The following is a 21,038-nucleotide window of genomic DNA, read 5'->3' as shown; positions in this document are numbered from 1 at the left end:
CCTTCTCCCGGCCCCGGCGCGCCCGCCCCCGCCGGTGAGAGGGCGGGCACGGGGCCGGAGGGAGGGCCGGGGCTCCGCCGGCGGCGGGCAGAGCCCAGCGGGGCGATGGGGAGGCGGTGGGGAGCAGTAGCTGGGCAGGGGGAGAGGCTGTGCGGTGCTGTTCCATCACCCACCCAGCTGTCACGGCAGATGGTGGCCGTTTGCCTTTGTTGGAATCCACCCTGTCGGGAAGATTCAATTCACTGTCGGGCCGCTTTGGGAGCAGACCGGGTCACTGAATCTGTTGGATTCAACTTGGGTTTGGTCTATGGCCCAGCACTCGTTTTTACAAGATGAACTTCTCTAATCTGAAGCCCTGAATCCTGCACACACTTTGCCAAAGTGAGATCCACTACCTGGAATGGTTACCGGTTGGTCTCAATTATCTCAGAAGTCTCTAAATGATTCCATGATTCCAACTGTGGCATCTCCAAGGAGATCTGTCTGTTACGGAGGGACTGCTAAGAAAATGTTTAGGCTGGTTAGGAGGGAAACAAAAATCACACAGAACGGGAGCTACTGATGCCATCACAACTTAGCCTCTGACACCCAACAGAAAAAGAGTCAGGGATGGAAGTGGCTTTGTGCTTGGTGCAACAAGCACAAAATCTCACACCTTCAAAACTCATTTTTGTTCTAAGTGGTAACAAATTCTTACAGCTACTATAAAATATTTATTCAAACTATCAAAGTTGGTTGAAAATTTCCTGCTTCTTTATATCTGCTTTTAATAAAGAAATCAAAATAATATTTCTTAAAAACTATTACTATTTTTCATTTTTATTTTCTAAAGGAAAATTTGTCAAGAAATTACATATCCATACATGCACTTCCATAGCTGCCTTCTCAATTCTGTGTTCATAGTTTGGTTTACCAGAGCTCAAAGATGTGTTTCCATGTCAGTGGGACAGTGGAAACACAGTGGAAATAAGTCAAGGAGAGCATGTGTGGTGCAGGACTGGTGTCATCTTCACAAACTAAAGCGTACATGATGTACAGACATGCTGTATTTGTCCAAAATGTAGCACTGATGTTCTGGAATTTGAGATTTCCTTCCTGATTGGCTCCTTGTCCATGTGCTACTTCAGCCCTTGCTTTCTCTTAGATCTAGCACAGAGGTCCACCAAAGGCAGCGAGGATGGTGATCTTCCCGGGGCTTCTGCCTGCCCAGAAATGATACTGCCAGGAGGTACATGTGAAAGAGTGTCCTTATGTAATTTCTAACCCACTTTTACAGACACAAACTTGTTTGCTCAAGCTTCCAAATTCCAGCATGTTAGTCCAAACTAACTGCCCCAATTCCTGAGGTTGACCTGCCAACCTTTGCCCTACTTCAGCTTTTCCATAGGTTTTTCATTTAATTCTTTGTGCGTCATTACAAACAATCTTGAAATATTGAGGAGAAATACTTTCTATACCTATTTTTTCCCCAGAGAAATTGTTCACTAAACAGAAAATTGTCCTGTTTGTCCAAAAAACTTGTCACTCTTTAGGTGCTGTAGAGAGAGGAACGGTTTGGAAGCTGACTGACAGAGGAACATAGAAGTGACACAGTGCATTGCAGTGCTTTGGCTTCACAATTTTTATTCCAATTTCTTTGTAGTCCAGAATAATCTAGGTTATTGTGCCAAGCCAAATCTAGACCAAAGAATATGGTAATACAAGGTATTTTTGTCTTTATTCTTGTTATTCTTTGTCTAAAACAAAAAGAAAACCTAGGTTCAAGTTTGGTAAAGATGTCATATTTCTAATTTATTCAATTCCTTGTTCCTGAAAAATTATATTCATACTAATTGATACTTTTCTTCCTTAACTAGTTTCCTTTTACAATAGCAACTTTATTTTTTTTTAGAAAAACAATAGTGTCTCCAATGAAGAACAAATAGGATTCTGGTGGCATCTAAGAGAAGCTGTAATAGCATTATGGATATTTTTAACACCTCTCTAATGACCTGAATTTGGAGATTTAAGGGCTGTGGCAGGATTTGGATTCATCTGTTTCGTAGGGAGAGTGATGCCATGCATTTAGTTGGACCCCAGGCATAAGCAGAGCAGACCTCTGCCAGCCAGCTTCCAGTGATTGTTGAGCGGCACATTATCCTGAGATAAAAGGCAGAAAAATAACTTGACTTATGGACAAATAGACTTGCTTAGTTCCAGCTGAAATTCCCTGAAAACTGGCAGAGTAAGAGGCAGTTTAAACAGCATTTCATTCTGGGGCAATGCTGTTACACAACCACCACTGTTCAAAGTGCAATACTGCAGGGAGTTAGCTTGAGCACTGCTGGTCTAGGGGTGGTTCTAGGTTGTACTTTATCACAAACTACCTAATTTACAGAATCACAGACTGGTTGAGGTCAGAAGGGACCTCTGGATATGATCTCGTCCAATCAGCCTGCTCAGGCAGGTGGTGTCCAGTCAGGTTTTGGATATCTCTGCATCTTAGGAAAAGCACCTTTGAGTTGCAATCAGTTCAAAGCTGACACTGGGCTTACAGCTCAGTAGGAAACAGGGTGAACAAGGTATCACTGATCAATCAACTACCAGCAACACTCAGCTCCCACTAAGTTTCAATCAGCAGGAAAAAGTTTCAGTTCGGGAAAGAAAAGCCTTTCTGTCTCCCACTACCATGTCACCTACTAGTAGTCACTGCTCTTGACCTGACCATGACCTCTTCCAAAGCTTGGAATTTAAACTCAGGACATGCCTGTTTCACAAAATTATTCTGCCAGCAGCCTCTATCTAATTCACTGGCAAAATGTCTCTTCTGTCTCTGAGCATCTAGCTCAGATGAAAGAGGATACATTTCTTCTGTTATCCATTCTTTTGCTAATTTTTTGGCACAGGACAATGGTTATGTACCTGCAGATTTCAATTTTGCTAGTGACACCATGGGGAGTTACAAGATCAGTGTGACAGAATTTTATAGAATCATAGAATGGGTTGGAAGGGACCTTAGAGATCATGTAGTTCCAAGCTCTCTGTCATATACAGGGGCACCATTTCTCTAGAATAGCTTGCTCGAGGTCCCATGCAACCTGGCCCTAGCCCCTGCCAGGGGTGGGGCATCCACAGCTTCACCCTCACAGTAAAGAATTTCTTTCATGTATCTAACCTCAATATTTCTCCTTCAGTTAACTTTTGTTATTTTTTGTTAATTTTATTAACTCAGAACTGTCAGTAATGAAACTGCATGCAATCAAATCTGAGTAATTAGGCTGAAGTGAAAATTTGGAAGTTTGTTCCCTTGTATTCCTCTGGTCCAGTTAGTTTTTTCTAAATGTTATTTTCAGCTTTGAAACTACAGCTGGTGTAATATGTCCATAAAGCTAATGCCTGCGTTAAATTGCCAGCTACAAGCAAGTAAAATAAAAACTAAGTCAAAATAAATTTATGCAGGCAGAAGCACTGAACTGAGCAATTGTGGAGCTCTGAAGTTTTTGTGGTAAATATTTTGTTTTAGCACCCTCTCTCGGACACAAACCATCACTGCTGGTGTTTCCTCTTAAAGGGCTTGGCTAAAGCTGGAAAGCATTTGCAACAGGAAAAGTGCTCAGCTGCAGTCACAGATACAGCTTAGTTATGTATTTTTGTATTCTATAAATTAACATAAGTAGAATTTTCTCATCCCTCTTAGGCTTATCATCTTTATACAAATAGTCTGTGCTGTTCATTTAAGTCAGCCAAGAACTGGGAAAAGTATGAGGGCTCCAAAGCAAATACTGAAGGTGAGTTGTAACAAAAGACCATAGCTCCTCGCTGTCTGCATGTCTCCTGTGAGGAGCCTGCTGGCGTTAACTGCTGGGAATTGAGGATGAACCTCAATTTTCTCTCTTACAGCCACAAGTATTTGGTGTTAGGGTGGCTTGTGGAGGTCTCAGTTTGGGACCATGGTCTTGCTATCCGCAAGATACATATGTCTACATACAAGAGTTCACAGTGTCATGAGTAACAGTGTGACACAGAGGGAAAGGGGTTGGGGGAAGCTGTTTCTCTGTATTCCCACCACGGGAAAAGAGAAGTGTATTAATACCAAAAGAAAATCAGCAGTGGGAAGGTCAATGAGTATATTCTGAATAGCAGAAGGGGCTACATTTGCACCTTCGCATGAACTGTAACTATCTGCCCAGCTTCTGGGGTACAACTGATAGGCAGTCAAGTTCCTATACATTATTTTGGCTCCAGTAGTTGATATGGTTGCCAGTTACCTTCAGATATACTATATGTGCCAAGAGAAGGGTTAAAAAATTAGGACACTGTAGAACAAAAACTGCCTGGATTACTTTAACTTGCTCTTCCTGCCCACATTCATTTTACTAAGCCTTATTTGCAATAATAGCCTTCGGCAGCACTCCCACTTCATCAATGCAGGGTGCGGATGATAATAAACAAACAGGAGGCCAGAATTGATGCAAGGATCTGGAAAAGGACAAAAAAAAGAAAAACCTAAACCAAACTTAAGTGGCTGAAGTTCTTTTTCAAGACAAGAATAAACGCCTTATATAGAATAATTTCTATGCTGTTTACATATAAGTCTTTACAGCTAATCAATGATTTCATTCTTCCTTCTGCTGTCTCCCTCTAGGTAACCAAGTGTGGGTTTGTTGAAGCGCTGAGCACTTGCAGCAGGACCCGACATCAGCAAAAGCTGTGCTACAAATAAAGTGAGGCATGAGATTTTCCCCACATGCCAGCTCAAAAGCAGGCCAGAAGGGGCAATCAAAAATCAGTTGGCATTTCAAATGTGTCTGTCTGCCTCAGCCCTCTCCCAGGTGAAGGAGGGATAAGATCCCTCCCTTTGTTCTGTTATGCAAACACAAACAGTGCTTAACTGGCTGCTGTGAAACAACTGGTTGGTCTAGATGCATCAGCTCTCACACCCTGAATATAAGGTTTGTGCCCTCAGCATCTGCACCCCTCTTCCCTGAGCTAAAGAGTCTTTATCTTTCTTATTCACAGCATTGTGGGGCCTCGTTGCTTTGAGGAAACATGGCAAATGCTGCTGCAGTGAGCCAGCCCGTGGTTTGGTGCACTGTTGGGCAGAGCCCCCTGAGTGCCCCCTCAGGGCACTGTTGGGCAGAGCCCCCTGAGTGCCCCCTCAGGGCACTGTTGGGCAGAGGCCCCCTGAGTGCCCCCTCAGGCTGCAGTCTGGTGCTGCTGCAGTCCTTCTGCTGCCTGATGGCCTGAGCATACTCTTTTCCGTGTCCCCAAAATATATCTCGGTGTGTCTGTGGTTGTACACGCTGAGAGAAGATGTGGGAAGATCGATCAGTGTTGAGCATCACAGGAAAAAGTGTTCAATGTAGAATATTGATAGTGTGCAGCCAGCATGTAACGAGAGGATGGAGAGAAGGTCATAATGTCATGAGTGAGATTTTTCCATCCTCCTCAGGGAATGGATGAGCTAGATCCAATTTTGTGACTCCACATCACACATATACACTTAAGGAACTGGATATACCAAGATTAGATTTGTATAAGTAACCTTTTATCTGAACTTCTGTGAATAGAAAACCTCCAACTTCTGTGAATAGAAAACCTCAATGAGTCCAACAGTAGTTCTGCTTTCTTCTGTGTAATTTTATGGGGTTTTGAAAAATAACCATGTCCATATTGCAGCTCACCTATCCCAAGTGCATCACCATTGGTATTGTACAGATTTTTGTACATTAGCATATGAAATGATACCTAGTGGGACAGATGTCTACTTATTAATGTTATTTAGCTTTCATCTGAAGAAAAGTCTTAGGTAAAATGCATGTAATATGTTTGGGTTTTTTTCATTCCTATGGAGATCTGCATATAAATCTTAACTGACACAAAGTGGCTCAGTTTGTGTTTGAAAGAAAGGGTTTATTTCATGTATTGGGAAAAATAGAATAACAAAGATTGTGTTTACCAAATGGTTGGAGGAGGAAAAGTTTCTTCTTGTATCTCATGACTTGGCTACAGTGTAACATCCCCAGTTACCCTGACCTATACATCTATCTCCTATTGAAGTTCCCTGGCCATTATGCCAGAAAGTTCTTTTTATGTCTGTCCTGAGGACAATTTCAGTAGTTCACCCATACAGGCATTCAGCAGTCTCAGGCAAGAGATTAGAGGGAAAGTATAGTGGAGCAAGGCAGAATTATTCCCAGTGGAGGAGGACCAGGTTAGGGAACACTTACACAAAATGGAAATATCTTAAGTTCCCAGGGCCAGAGAGGTTGTGTCCTTGAGAGAGCTGGCTGATGTCACTGCAAGGCCATTCTCAATTAGCTTTGAAATACACTGCTGCCTGGGACATGTTCCAGGAGAATGGATAAGAACAAGCATCTCTTCTATCTTCAAGGGGAGCAAGAAGGAAGGTCTGGAGAACTTCAGGCCTGTGAGCTTCATCTCAGTCCCTGGAAAGGTCACAGAGAAAATCCTCCTGGAATTCATGTGGTCTCTGAAAACATGAAGATCAAGGTAATTGTGACTAGTCAAAATAGATTTATAGGCAGGAAATAATGCCTAAGTCACCTGATGGCCCTCTACAACAAGGTGACTAGACTGGTGAATGAACTAGAGAAAGGGACAACATAAATAAGTAAAATTAAGGTTTTCCAAACTGAACATACATTGATTATAAGGTGTTCAACCTGTACAGACATATTAGAACTTTAATTGCTACTTGTTTTCATTTTTTACTTCCTAGTCTGTTAGAATCTCAGAATATTCTGAGTTAGAAGGGACCCATCAGGATCATCAAGTCTAACTCCTGGCCCTGCACAAGACACAGGACACCCCAAGAATCACTGTGTGCCTGAAATTCCATATTGCCTTGAGCAGTACTATATATGTTTGAATGTATGATCCATATATATATATATATCCATGTATATCTGAGGCCTATATACATGGATCATGTATATTTATTGCTCCAAAATTACCTGATTGCAAGATTAATTCTTTCTTCAATTCTGAATGCCGTGTGGTTCTGCAATGCTTGGGGATGTGATGTGAATGAATCTATTGCTACTATTATTATAGCAGCTTGGAACCATAGAATGGCATATTTGGATTATTTCAATAGCCCTTACATCTGACAGCTATTTTACAGAAATTAGAAGGTAGTAGTCCTATATCCAGAGAACTGCAGATGGTAAGCAAAAAATCAGAGAAACAGAACAGTGTAGCTAGGAGAAAGCTTATTTTTCAAAAATAATATGATAGCAACTGTTACTACTTTGCTTTGCTTGTAATACAAAAGAAACCTTGCTTAAGTATATGTAACAAGTGCTGAGGTGAGAATTGTAATAACATGTAAAAATCAGGGTCATGTCAAAGTTAAAACTTGGAAAATAACAGAAAACATGTTTCAAATTAAATGATACTTGCAAAAGACATGCTAAGTGGTTTAATACTCCAGGTAGAGTATTAAACAGGGCTTGGAACGTTGGGAAAAGAAGGCTAGGATCGGAAAGAAAGAACTCTAGGTCGTTTTGGTGAAATCACAGCAGATTTAAGGATGTGGATGGGGGACCACACATGCAGGTAGTTTTGGTTTACAGGTATGTTGGAAGGAGGAGGCATGTGGCATGCTCAGAGTCCAGGAAAACAAAGAATTCTTAGCTTCGCTTAAACAGGAAGATTTTTAAATACTACATAAAAGAAACAAAGAACTGAACTAGCTTTCTCTGACATGTCACTACAATGTTGGCATGCCCATGGGAAACTAAGCTTCTGTAGTAGTGGATTTACACACATTTCCAGTAGTTTTAGAAACATTAACCAGCACGCTACAAAGGAAAATTTTAACTTCATTCCAGTGCTAACAGCAAAGTCCATATCACAATCAAGATCATATCACAGTTCTGAGAGATATTATTTCCTCAGATTTCTTTTAAGTGGGAAGGGCCAGCTTTGATATGCCACTACCACGTCATCAGAGGGCAAGAGCCAAGGCCAGGTGGAATTCGAGCCATGCCGGGTTCGCCAGTAAAATCGCTTCCTTGACTAAGGCCTGGATATTCCTGTTGCCCCTTTATATGATCCCACTGGGTCGAAGCACAAGAGGGAGAAGGAAGGCAGGAATGGCAAGAGTGAGAAGGAGGATTAAGAAATCAGTTTGCCCCATCCCTAAATCTAAGTTATAGAGCAATGAAATCATAGGATGCTTTGGGTTGTGAGGGACCTTAAAGACCATCCAGTTGTACACCCGCTGCTCTGGACAGGGGCACTTTTCACCAGATTAGGCCGCTTAGAGCCCCGCCAACCTGGCCTTGAGTCACCTCTCCATGGGTCCTACGGGAACTCTGACCTGCTCAGCCACCGCCACCGCCCCTGGGCTTCACCCCACTCGCCGCTCCCCCCGCCCTCACACAGCCTTCACCGCCCCCGCCATCACCACCTTGCCGCAGGGTGCACCGGGACTTGTAGTCCTTGCTGGCGGGGATTGCCCTTCCGCTGCGACCGCTGCGGAGGAAGACGAACTACAGCTCCCAGCACGTCCCGCGCACCCCCCGCGCCAGCGCGATGTTCCACGAGCACCGCCCCGCCTGGCCGCCGGCTCCTCGGCGGCGGGAGGAGGAGCAGGAGCGGGGCTGCCGGCCCGGCCCGGGTCCTGCCGGCTGCCCCCGGCCGCGCCATGTGGCAGAGCGTCGGGCTGACCCTGCTGGTGATCGTGGCCACGCTGGCCTGCGTGCTGCTGTTCATGCTGTGCGGTGAGTGCCGGGGTGCGGGCGGCGGCTGCTGGCCCGGCTGCGGCGGGCGGTGCTGGTGCCCCCCGGCCGCCTCGCAGCGCCGCGCCGGGCTCGCAATCTGTGGTGGTTCCTCTCGGCTCGGATTGACTGGAGGAAGGAAAAGGGCACCGTGCCCCGGCCTGTGGGCGAGCGTGTGTGCTATGCAGCGCCCTCTTCTCTTTTTCCCGAGTCGCTCCAGCCTTGAGGTGCTCCCAGAGCCTTACTTCGGTGTTTAATTCGCTGTTTCCTTTTTTAGTGATGGGGCTCACTAAAAAAAAGCAGTCACCCTGTGCACGGGTCTGAAATGCCAGTGAGTGCGGGAAGTAAACTTGGGACTGGCATCCCTCACGTTCTGACATCTGTTTGCTAGAATTAGCTGAAGACAGCTCTTAGGAGGTTTTTTCTTTCGTGGATGGAGAGGGGGTGGCTCAGGGGGCATCTCCTCGCCCTCTACAACCAGCTGACATGAGGCTCTAGTGAGGTCCATCTGCTGTGCATGCAGTGAGAGGCCCAGGGGAAATGGCCTTAAACTGAGACAGGGGAGATTCAGATTAGATATTAGAAAATATTTTTTCACTGTTAAGGTGGTCGGGGATTGGAACAGGTTGTCCAGGGAGGTGCTGGAGTCACCATCCCTGGAGGTTTTCAAGAGATGTCTGGATGTGGCACTGGCAGATGGTTTAGGGGTTACAGTGGCGATGCTGGGTGAATGGTTGGACTGGATGATCTTAAAGGTTTCTTCCAACCCTGATGATTCATCCAAGGCTTTATTATTTTTTATAAATTTATTTATTTAATTATTTTTAAATATGCAAGAAGAAGGGTTATTTCAATGGAAGGAATGACTTGCAGGTCTTTTGGGAGTTCCTGGAAGGAATCAGCAATGCAGTGTGTGAATGTTGTGGCCAATACACAGAACTTGCAGCTCTCAAAACAAACAAACAAAAAACACACCAGCAAATTCAAACTATGCCATAATATGTGATGAGAGGCTTGTGAGACTTACAACCACTTATAAACCTACCTGGCACCTTGCTGACACGTGTGTTTACAAGGGGTTTCTGAAAAACTGAGGGAGCAAAGCGAAGACTGATGTTTAATAGTTTAAAAAATGCTAATTGTTGTCAAAGTGACAAAGCATTGTGGAAAGAGTTTGCATTATCAAGGGACTGGATGGTGATATGGGAAGTGAAGTCCAGTATTAACATGCATGTAGAAACTGTGAAATGTTTACACATGTAATTTGTTTGGAGAAATACAGTGGAACCAAACTGAGCTGCTATTATCCCAAAGAAAGGATTAGCTGAAGTAATTGCAAGCATTTCTCCAAAATATCTCTGTAATCCTTTGTAGCTACCAAACAGGCAATCAAACTTTAGAAGCCTGAAATAGAAGAGAAAACGTCATTATGCTGCTATAGGAATCATCCATGTGCATGTGTCTCACACAGTGTATTTTTTTGTTAAAGTGTATTACTGCATTAAAAAACAAGATCCTGGCTTCTTTTTGAAAATACAGGGTTTCCATAGCAATTCTTAGTTGAGAGCTTTGAAATTATTTCTGCATGAAGCAACTCTAAAGAGGTTAGATCTGTCAAGCCTGAAAAATAGGTGACTGGAGAAGGGGTGATGGCTATATCACTGACTAGCAAGTCAAAAGTGAAGTGGGAAGACGTTGTGAAATGTCATCATTGCAGAAGAGTTGAAGTACATGAAGTTAAATGGTCAAGCAACAGGCTGAAAACAAAACAATTTCTTTTACACTATGGGGAAATAATTTGCAAGCTCATTAATAAGGAATATTTTGGATGCTGAAACTTCTGCCATTTAAATTCCTGAAGAGAGGTCAATGTCTTGGTCATGATCTTGGGTGAGGAAATCTGTAAAATGCTGATAACTGGAACTGCAAGGCTGTACTTCACTTGGTCTCGTGCTCTTTTCCTGCATGTCCTGTACTGTCTGTTGTTACAGACTAAACAGTGACCTGAGCAGATATTTATTCAAGTTTCTCTACCCTCATTAGGCGTTGACTGGCCACTTTTCAACCTCTAGAAGATGCAGCATGGTAATTGCTAGGGCTTTTATATCTAAGTATGAATACAAGATCTTTGTTTACTATCTTACTGAAAGTGTAATACAATTGTGCAACTGCTGTTCAAACTTAGAAACAAGCATCATTTCCCTCAGGCCCTTCTGCCTTTGTCTGTATATGACAAATGGAATTGGAATGCTAAGCATTAACTTTGGCTGATAACATAATCATTTGCCTAGTGATTTCTTGGTTAAAGAAAGCAGAAGTAATGAATAACTTTAAGTGGCTTGTAAATACTTAGCTTGTTTGGAGTTACATATTGGACATTCATCTTAAATTCCATAAATATGTTGCTTTGAATCCTTCATTGTATTTTACTTTAATCAGTGTCAGACTTTGTAAAATGATTGCTAAAAGTCACCTAGATTTCACGTGTACTGAACACAGGAAGCTGACACATTAATTGGATTTTTTGGGGAGGGATTTGAACTATTACCATGCTAGAAGTGACTCAGTGGGGTTTGATAGTGATTTATAGTATTTGTAATTATTTTTTCATCACAGCATTTATTAATTAATTAATATTGGTTATACCACTTAACTTCTCTTGCATGGAAAATATTCAAGGAAAACAGTGTCAACACCACTACTGGAAAAAAAAAAAGAATACTTTGAACTTAATTGTTTATCTGTGCTAGTGACAGGCAGTTTTCCTGGGAAGGCTGGAAAAAGTAGCAACGTTCAGGTGAGAAGGTGATGGAGAAACTGCCTAAGTGCTGTGTGTGACAGGATGTGAGCAAAAGCCAGCCAGTGAGACACACAAATTAATGGACAAATCTGACACAGGAAGGGCTGGATATAATCTGTAGTAAGCCTGATCTGATGATGAGAATATTTTCCAGCAATGTGACAAGAGGTGTTGAAACAGCCTTGAGAGAAAGGGTCAAGAGTGTAAAGAGCTGGGACTTGGATTTTGAATGGCTTATAAAAGAACTCATGGTGTGATTGCCTGTAGAGAGTAATAAACTTAAATATCCAGGATCACGTGGATTTCTGCTGTCCCTCCATATATAATGTGATAAGGGCTATTAAACAGTGAGTAAAACATTCACTTCACCTTTTTTTTTCAACTTGAAAAGACAAAATTCAGAGCACAAATTATCAGAAGTTACTTTGACTGGTTCATCAGCAATGTGAATTAGGCATTTATGTCTATAAATGTACTCTGAATAAATGGTCTGATTTCCTTTTCTTTAAAACGTGTCTGAATGCTGGCAACTGCTACTTTCAGTGTTAATCTGAATTAGTTGAGAAGCAAGGGAGGCTTGCAGCTAGCATTTGTAAACTGATCACATCTGACACAGAAACCACTGAGGTACTGTAAACAGTGCAGATTTTCAGTTGCTCTTTTAAAAGTGGAAGTAAGATAACTTGATCCCACTTCTTTCATTCCCACCTTTTCTGATTTTGTTTTTCTGGTGGTCTTATTGCTGCTTTTCTGTATTCCATGTACCTCTGAGATGGGAGGAACTTGAGCCTAGTCAAGGATATAGGATAAAATAAAATACCAGCCAAGGTGAACTCTAGTACTGCTTACCTCTGTGTATTTTTTCTGTTTTCCCAGTGTAGCAATGCATGAAGCCAAGTGAAATTGCCAAAGTGCCTTCACTGGAACAGATGGAAGCATTCATCTCATTTGTCAAAAGAGGCTAATGAAATGCAGGTTGAGACATACAACCTTAAAATAAAAATCATGTAACTCTAAGTGCTGAAATGAATGAGTGGTTCACTTTAGAAGTATGAATTCAGTTGCAGATGGGAAAACATTTCAGCCCTAAATTCTGCCTGAATAACTTTTCTTTAATGCTTTGCTTAAACAGTTTTGTAACTATCTTCAATGAGTGATTCTTGGGAAATACCTTAACACATGAGGAAAGTCATGGTTGAGTAGACCACTCATAAAGAGAAAATATCCTTTAATTTGAAGTTGAGTTTTCAAACAGTTGTAAATGGGAAATGAGAAGAGAGCAAGTTTTTTTTTTGCTCAGTCAGCAAGCAGCATGTGGTAGTGTTGCACTAAGTGTGAGCAGGTTTATGGAGCTGTGCAGAGCCAAGCACCATGTCACCTGATGTCCTCTGTTATCCCAGTGTCAGAGAAGTGTCTCCTTCAGGCTGATCCTCTCCATAGCAAAGCTATCCACTACGGTAGTGTACTGGTGCTGCCCTGTTTCAGAGATGTGGATGAAGTGACTTGCGCATGGTTGCAGGAGTTACCTAACAGAGCTCAGAGAAGAGCCCTGTTCTCCCAAATCTCAGGTTAGCATCTCGAGCTCCATGCTCTTTTTTTTTTTTTTTTTTTTGTTCTGGCATGGTAGGATCCTGTTTTCAAATCAGTAGGGACAAAGAAGTAAAATGATCTTGCAAGACTACACAGGAATTCCACAGCAGGGTCAGAACTGGAAGCTCAGTCTTCTCTGTGCTGTTCTTGCAGTTACTGCATCACCATCCTGCCTTTCTTGATTTCATTTGTATTTCACATAAGAAAGATCAAGTTGCTTTTACCCAGAACTCCATATTAACCCTGGGGTTTTTCTTTTGTTTGCTTTTCCTGATTCAAATGGAAGAGGAAAATGTGCTCCAATAAAGAAAACTCAACTGTTGCATACATGCCAGTGAAAGGTGAATGAAGTAGATGGGCCTGAGACTTGCAATCCCTCACTTTTGAAGTGGAAGTAACTTTGTAGTTGGATCACTGTTTCTTTCTCCTTTACAAAGAACCAGGAGCTGATGTGGGAAGTAACAGAAAAAGTAGTTTTGATGAAGTTTAGTCAAACCATAAAATCTGTTTAACATCTGAATTGCATGGATGTTACAAACATCCTCTATGAGTTAGTTAAAGGCTTTGACTCACAGCCCCACCTTCACAAACACATTGCATCGTGATTTATTAGAGGGGGGTTGACATACTGATGGCACGGTACCAGATGTGTCTTTGCATGGTATCTGGCTGTGGCATTTTTAAGTGAGGTGTTGGCACCCAGCTTTTAATGAGTACTAAACTCTGCAAGGCTGAGTTTTGCCTAGCTGCGAAACACTGGTAGCTTGGATTTTGTAACACTGGATTCAGGTATGTGCTACATCAAGGGCTGGATCCCCTGCTTTGCGCTGTGCTGATGTATGTTTGATCTGGCTTACTGCTTTGAGAGGCAACTTCTTTCATCAGTTAGTGTAGAAATACTATGTGTTATAGTCTGCATGTCATCACTGCTTGTTTGCTGAAGGCGTGTTGTGGGTGTGCTGTTTGGCTTCCACAGGCTCAGTCAAGGTAAGGATGATTTTAAAAGGTAAATCAAATACCTAAAGAAAATAAAGCAAGCACTGAAGGAGTGATTCTACTCAAATGTTTTGTGTGTGGTGAAGCTAAACCAGTAGGACTTCTTTGAGAGCAGCTTATGTGAACAGAGTGGAAGTGTTAGAGGTGCAAACCAATGGTGTCACTTACGTGTCCAGGAAGAGCTCTACAGCAAAAAGCCCACAAAGGTAAACTGAGCCACATACAGAAAAGAATGCCTTGAGATGCCCATTTTCCGTTTCTTGTGTGTGTATTTTAAATTAGTTTACAATTATTTTGTTTTTTTTTTTTTTAAGCACAGGTGTATTTTAAATTAGTTTACAATTATTTTGGTTTTTTTAAACACAGTTATGTAACTTACAGTTCTTCAGTATGGCACAGTGATGGGTATTACCATTTTGCAATGTTCTTAAGAGAATGAATCAGAAGACAATGCATTTTCTATTAATTTCTCAGAGACAATGTGAATCTGCCTCCAGGCTTTGTGTGGTTTTGTTTAATGATGTATTTAGCTGATATTGTTGCTGGAGAGATTTTTTCTATACCCAGAACAACTTATTCTTTAGTAGTCTGGCTATTTCCAAGGAAATTGTTATTTAGGGTCAGGGAGGCTCAGCTGAAGAGGCAAGTCCAAACTTGATTTGTACAAGTGTGTTTGTTTGGGGGATTTTTATTTTTTTTTTTAACCTTTCCATCCAAGCTGGTAACTACAGCAAATGAAAGAAATCTTTCCACTTTGATTACTTTATATCTAAAGGTTTCTGGTACAGGCTAGGAGACCTTGAGAGGTTTTTTATTCTGGTTTTCAAGCGTGGTTGCCCTCCCACTAATGCCTTTGGCTTACCTGTTGTAATTTTCTTTTCAACCCGCTGTATTGTGGTTTGTTTCACCTGCCTGTTACCCCTGGTCTGTTTGTTTGCCTGCTAGAACCAGTCCCCTTGGCTGCTTATTTACACTGTCTTATTTGTAGTCTGAAGCTAGAGAGCTCCAGAATCTGTTTATTACTTGGGGTTTTGGATACTTAGAACATTCCGCTCTGCTCTCTAACTCAGACCAAACACTAAAAAGAAATAAGTGCTGTTTTTCTTGAGAGTGCAAATGAACTTCCTATGTTCTTTAGTATTTCCCCAACACACACCCCTTAGTAATTCTGGGTGTTAAGTAGCCTGTTTGCAGTGATAGAGGAAGCATGTAGTTCACTTTATTTAGCTTAAGTTAAAATACCTCCTTTGATGGAATATCTGTTTACACCAAATATACTCAACTCATGCTTCTGTAAAGTGCCCTAAAACCCTTTTGGGAATGCCCTGAATATTTTTGCCTCATCCTCCTCCCTCTCCTCTTTCAATGGAAGCAACCTTCAAAGAGCTGCTACCTCAATTTTTACTTCTAGTTCTGAAAGAAATGAGAAGCCAAACCCAGCCATCTACCATCATTTTTTTTTTCTAGGTGCAAGGGAATGTAATACATTTGCAGGTCAGCAGATTCAATTTAATACACAAGTCATTTAAAGGGTTAGGTATTCATGGGAAAGGAAATATTGTGTAGGCTCTAGGAATTAATTTAGATCATTAAAGGTTGTCATATAGAAGCTTTTCTTCAATTTTCTCAGGAACAGAGAAGTTACTGAAATTAAAAAAACGCAGGATGTAAAAAGTATTCCTGGAAGGAGGAGAAGGGTGGGATCTTGTTTTTGTCTTAAGGAATGGATTGCCTGTATTGACTCTGATTACAGAAGAGGAAGAAATGCAGAGGTGCTGTGGTTATATAAGTGTTATTTATTTATTAGTTAGTTGGTAGTCTTTCTCCCCCCTTTCTACTATGTCTTGTTATCCATTCCCAGAAGTCTGCATCTGCTGGAAGCTGTGTAATTGGGAGGACAGTTTTCCCTAGCTCTGTAAAATATGGCTCTTTATATCTGAATAGGTCAGCAGTATAGGCTTAAATAGCTGGCAAGACCTTCTGAATGGAGAACGGGACTATTAAATATATAGCTCTGTGCAGGCCAGATGGGTGGTGGTGTTGCAAACAATGTTTGTATAGCGTTTATTTTCAATGAGCTGTTTAAATTTTGCTCCACTTAACTGTATTTCACAGAGAAGTTGTATTCCTGTTTGGTGGGTTCTCTTAAAATGAAGATTCTGGCTTAGGTTTAGATATATTTATATCTGCTTTTTCAAGTTTTTTTGGCTACCGGTTACAAAAACACTTAGACAAGACAGAGGAGGAGGAGCAGGTGGATCTTAAGTATTTTTTAAGATAGATTCTAGAAATGTGGCCATCTCAGCTCTTTACTTGCATAATTTTGGGACCTAGAGTATTTTAGCGGTGGAGCAGAACATAGATTCACTGCAGAATGTTAATTTTACTTTAGTGGGATTTGGGCACGGTGAGGGATCTCATTGAATTTGGGGGATGTGGTCTTTTAGTGAACATAAGGAAGACCTTGTCCATTTCAGAATAGGATTTACTATAAAATATGATATTAATTTGGGGCTCTGAGTAAGTGTGCTTAATAGTGATTTTGTAATGCAACTTTTAAAATGTGATTTCCAGAATGGAATGTTTGCTGGATGAGGGGAGAAATTCTAGTGCTTTCACAGACCCTATGTAATGAATCCTGAGTCCTTGATTGAGATATAACCACAGGACTTCTTTTTTTCCTGACAATTAAGACCTTTATCTGTGTGATGGTGGTCACCCATCTACTTGCTGTGGCAGTTCAGTTTGGAATGTGTAGGACTTTTCCTGGAGCTTAAATGTTGCTTCTGGATGAGGACGAACTTTGCAAAGTTGAATTGGTTTTTACAGTACTGTAAAAAGGAGTGGATGTGCTGTGGAGGACTTTTGGGGTTGGCAAATGGAGGATGGGAGCTGATCAAAATTTTTTTCGCTTTTGTCATGTACTTTGCCAGCAAGCTATCAATTTGTATGAAGTAACTAAGCAGTATCTCTTTTCTCTCTCCTGCAGGATGGTATGTGGTCTGGCAATTGTTCCTGTCTAAATTCAAATTCCTGAGAGAATTGATAGGTGATACAGGGTCCCAGCAGGGAGACAACGAGCCTTCAGAAACTGAAACTGAACAGGAAACTCCGCCCTCGCCTCACAGAGGGAGACAGAAATCGGCTCGGCAGCGAAGGGCACCTACGGAAGACACCACTTAAAGTACTCCATTGAACTTCTGCGTAAACTGTGAATGGGTAACACCTCTGCACTCTGTCCTCCAGTGGTGTGACCTCACTGAGAAACTGACCTAAGAGGTACCATTGATTCCTGTGGACCTTTACTTCTGAGCTACCAATGGATGATGCTCCTGCAGTAGAGGTTCGGGGAGGGCTTTGGCAGCAAGTCACAGAGTACTGGAAGAAGGGAGGGGCTGAGAGAAATCTCCATCACAAAAATGCTGAGCTCCTGTATCTCCGTCTCAGGTCTCAGCACGCAGATGAAGAACAGGTCCTGGACCATAGGCTTAGCCTTTGCATTAGTCTGAACATAGTAAATATCTCAGACTTAAAATAGTTTATAAATTATTTTTTCTTGACAGCACTGTAACTACATATAATGAAATTGAGTTTTATTTCCTTAGCTGTATATTAATATATATATTTTTTCAACCTTGAGAAAGCACGTGAACTAAAAAATCAGTTGAAAGAATATCCTGCTTTAGAATGTGTTCTAAAGTGAGATTTTTCTTAAGTTCTTGTATATATAAAAAGTATAAATGAAATATGAAAAACCCTATTAGGTGCACTTGATTTGGAGGTTTTTATTATCTCCTCTTTTTTAAAAAAGAAGGAGATGCAAAGAAAGCAATTGGATAACAAGACCTTTTTTCTTGGTTTTGGTATATAAGAAGGATTATAGTTTAAACAGTCCTGCTAGGCTTCTGAATGTTTTTCCTGAATCTTACTCCAAGTCCAACCTGTGCTGAAGATGGGAAGGTGTCTGGGTTATGCACTGCTCACTGTTTAGTATTCTGAAGTGTCATCTTTGGTATTTGGATATTGAGCCCTTCTCTTAGCTCTCCTTGTACACCTTTACGTCAGGTGTTTGGTATCTAACCTAACTTTTTTCCTAGAAGCAGTTAAGGCTCTCTTAGCAGTTTGTCAGACATTGCTGGGACATTTCTGACAGTGTTCCAGCAGGGAATTCGATACCTCATGTTTGCTGGAGGACTTACAGATTTTTACCAGTAATCAGCAGTTGCTCCTGTTTTCGCTGAGGATTAGTTCTACAGCTGTTTTGACATTGCACTTCACGATGAAGTGCTCCGCTTCTGTTTATCTAGGAACTCTGAAGATTGATGCATGAGATTTTGGAAAGATGAGGAGCATGCATGTAACCACCTCTGTGTGTATGAGAGAGAACTACCAACAGGTCTCATCTTAAACAGCTTCAGTTTTCTCTCAAAGTTTGGATATGTGATAGTGTTTGGATCATTGTTCCGTGTATAAAAACTTAATCAGGACTTTAAAATCAATCTTGTATTTTTAGCTGTTAAGAAGTTTAAACCTGTGACTTCCAAATTGTGGTTTGGTTCAGTTATATGGCTGAAAGCAGCAGCATTTAGGTTTTTCATCAAGTAGGCCTACATCTGGGAAAAGAGCACTCTGTTAGTGCCTTTATGTTTAAATATGTCAGTTTTGGATAGTGATCAAAATCCAGTGAGGGGCATTCACTTCTTAAAATCATTTAGATGTTTCAGTATTAAAATATGTAAGACAGATCAGCCCTGACTTTCCTTTGGAGTCTAAAAGACTGTTTCATTTGCTAGCATGTATATATTAAGCATAAGGTTATGTTTTGAAGCATGATTAGACAGTGGTATGCACATATCCTGTAAACATGTTGAAATACTGATTGTTTTCTCCTCTGTCTTTCGTGCTGGCAAGGGAATGTCTAATGATGGTTGATTGTTTTTTCTTTTTTTTTTTTTCTTTAATTAGTAAACTTCCCATTTATTCAAACTGAGCAGAAGCAATCAGATTCTATTCCCTGCTACTTCCAGTTTGCCTCACATAACTTAATGTCACAATTTTCTTGTGTGCTTACGTCTTGTCACGTGGTGAGACTTCCAGTCTAACAGTGCTAATCAAATACTGGGACATTTTTCTTAAGAAATTAGCATCTTTGTCTTAAGCTTTGCTAATACAGCTTACAAATAAACTTGCTCTGTACTGACATAGGATATTGACACTCCACTGCACTTCACTTTATCTAGACTTTAGTGTACAGAAGACAGCAAAAGGCTGATGTCTATAGTGTCCCTGGCAAAGAAACAGTAACTTAGTTCCTGCTTCTAGGAGCTGTGAAGAAATGTGAAATTATGGCAATATACATGGCTAGTTTAGGGTAGCTCTGAAGGTGCAACAATCAAGACTCTGGAGCAAGATAATGAAGGAGAAATCCGTATGGGTTTGAATGAGGACACTGATCAAATATGCAATAAGATGGACATGAAACCTCTGGATGGCTCATCTGCTCTAGCCAAACAATTTCCTTCTCCCCTCCGTGCTGTCTGTAGGTGTACGTTTCACTCCCCAAGTTATTTTCAGTCTCTTTCTTTTCTTAAACAGCTGATGCTATTTTTTTAATGTTGTGACATAGCTGCCAATAGTGCTGTCTCCCTAGTGTGTAGCTTTAATGATCTTACTAGTAGCAGGCCAAAGGTATATAATATAAAGTGGTTTGGAAGAATTTTGAAATGCTAATGTCTTCTGTCAATGCTTAATTTTTCTTGAAGGAAACTGTAGTGAAATCTTTGTATGGGGCACTTCATGCAAACGTGTAAGGGCGAAGCTGCATGTGTGGGACATGTGCTTGTGATAAGACCTGGGTTGTGATTGCTGGCAGTCCAATATACTCATGTCTTCAGGTGTTCTTACCAATGTCCTTCTGAAACCTTATGGTGGGTAAGCACTTAACTTTGAACTCACCCATCCAAGTCTGAAACCTTATGAAGGTAACAAACAGGTTGGTCTTGTTTTGTTTAGTGGGATCTATTTTTAAAACGATTGCCTTATTGTTGCAGCCGTTATCTTGAATGTATTTTGGGTTCTTATTTTAAATACAGTCATATCATCTTTGTTGCAGGGCTGTGTAACTTTGAATAAGCAGTAATTTCCTGTGTTGTATGTGACAGTGTTGCAATTTGTGATCACATTGCTGCTTAATATCAGGTTTTACACTGAACTAGACCTGTGTATGTCCTTCTGTTTCATTTGGAAATGACCAGCATAAAGAATGTGTTCAGTGTGGTCATTTGCTTCTTCAGTGTTAAAAACTGCACCTAAAGCTTCTGTGGTTGTCTGTTTTCATCATTACTGTTCTTTTAACTGACTGCACAGATGAAAAATAAAATAACCAGTCTTGATATGAATATTTGACCTGAGTGATTTTCTGATTACATTTTTGAGTGGGATTTTGTCTATAGAATTAGACTGCTTGTTTGAGTGTGAAGCACTACAAAAGGGGACTTGTCAAAAGTCACATTCTAGCTGGTGTAACACCTGCAGATGACTTCATTGTAGTGGGCAGGTTTGTGTATATCTTTTAGAGTCGTTGTTAGTAAATGTGGTTTTTCTGCCTTATACCTTGAAAGGTGTAATTTCATTTTAGCAACTAAAAAACCCAAAACAAACAACAAACCCCCCAAAAAATCAAGCCTCCTCCCTACTCTGCTTTTTTTGATCTTTCTAAGACTGGTTGTAGACTCTAGTTTTTCTAATGTAAGTGTCTTGATGAAGTAGGAAGTTCTTATTTTGGAAATGAAGATGTACAGGAGAAGGAAGTGGGAACATGCTTCATCCTTTACTGCTTCTGTTGAGTAAAATACATTGTATCCTGGGTTATTTTATTTAATAATGAGACATTAAAAGATTCTGAAGGAAAATCTGAAATATCTTGA

At 41.0% G+C, this 21,038-nt stretch overlaps 1 protein-coding gene across 1 annotated transcript; it reads left to right on the top strand.

The window, feature by feature from the left end:
* The first annotated feature begins 8,566 nt into the window (after positions 1-8,566).
* Positions 8,567-20,510, top strand: SMIM13 (small integral membrane protein 13). The gene is made up of 2 exons (XM_036406393.2): positions 8,567-8,729; positions 17,102-20,510. Exons 1-2 carry the CDS (start codon positions 8,654-8,656, stop codon positions 17,293-17,295), a joined length of 270 nt encoding a protein of 89 aa, XP_036262286.1. The 5' UTR covers positions 8,567-8,653; the 3' UTR covers positions 17,296-20,510.
* The last annotated feature ends 528 nt before the right edge of the window (positions 20,511-21,038 follow it).

This window comes from Molothrus ater, chromosome 1 (genome assembly GCF_012460135.2).
Source record: "Molothrus ater isolate BHLD 08-10-18 breed brown headed cowbird chromosome 1, BPBGC_Mater_1.1, whole genome shotgun sequence".
Lineage (NCBI taxonomy): Eukaryota > Metazoa > Chordata > Aves > Passeriformes > Icteridae > Molothrus > Molothrus ater.
The sequence above is the reverse complement of the archived record's forward strand: the minus strand, read 5'-3'. Positions and strand labels throughout refer to the sequence as shown.

Coding starts and splice junctions, on each gene's coding strand:
- SMIM13 (XM_036406393.2), top strand. CDS start 8,654: ATGTGGCAGAGCGTCGGGCTGACCCTGCTGGTGATCGTGGCCACGCTG. Junction 8,730..17,101: donor GCTGCTGTTCATGCTGTGCG/GTGAGTGCCGGG, acceptor TCTCTCCTGCAG/GATGGTATGTGGTCTGGCAA.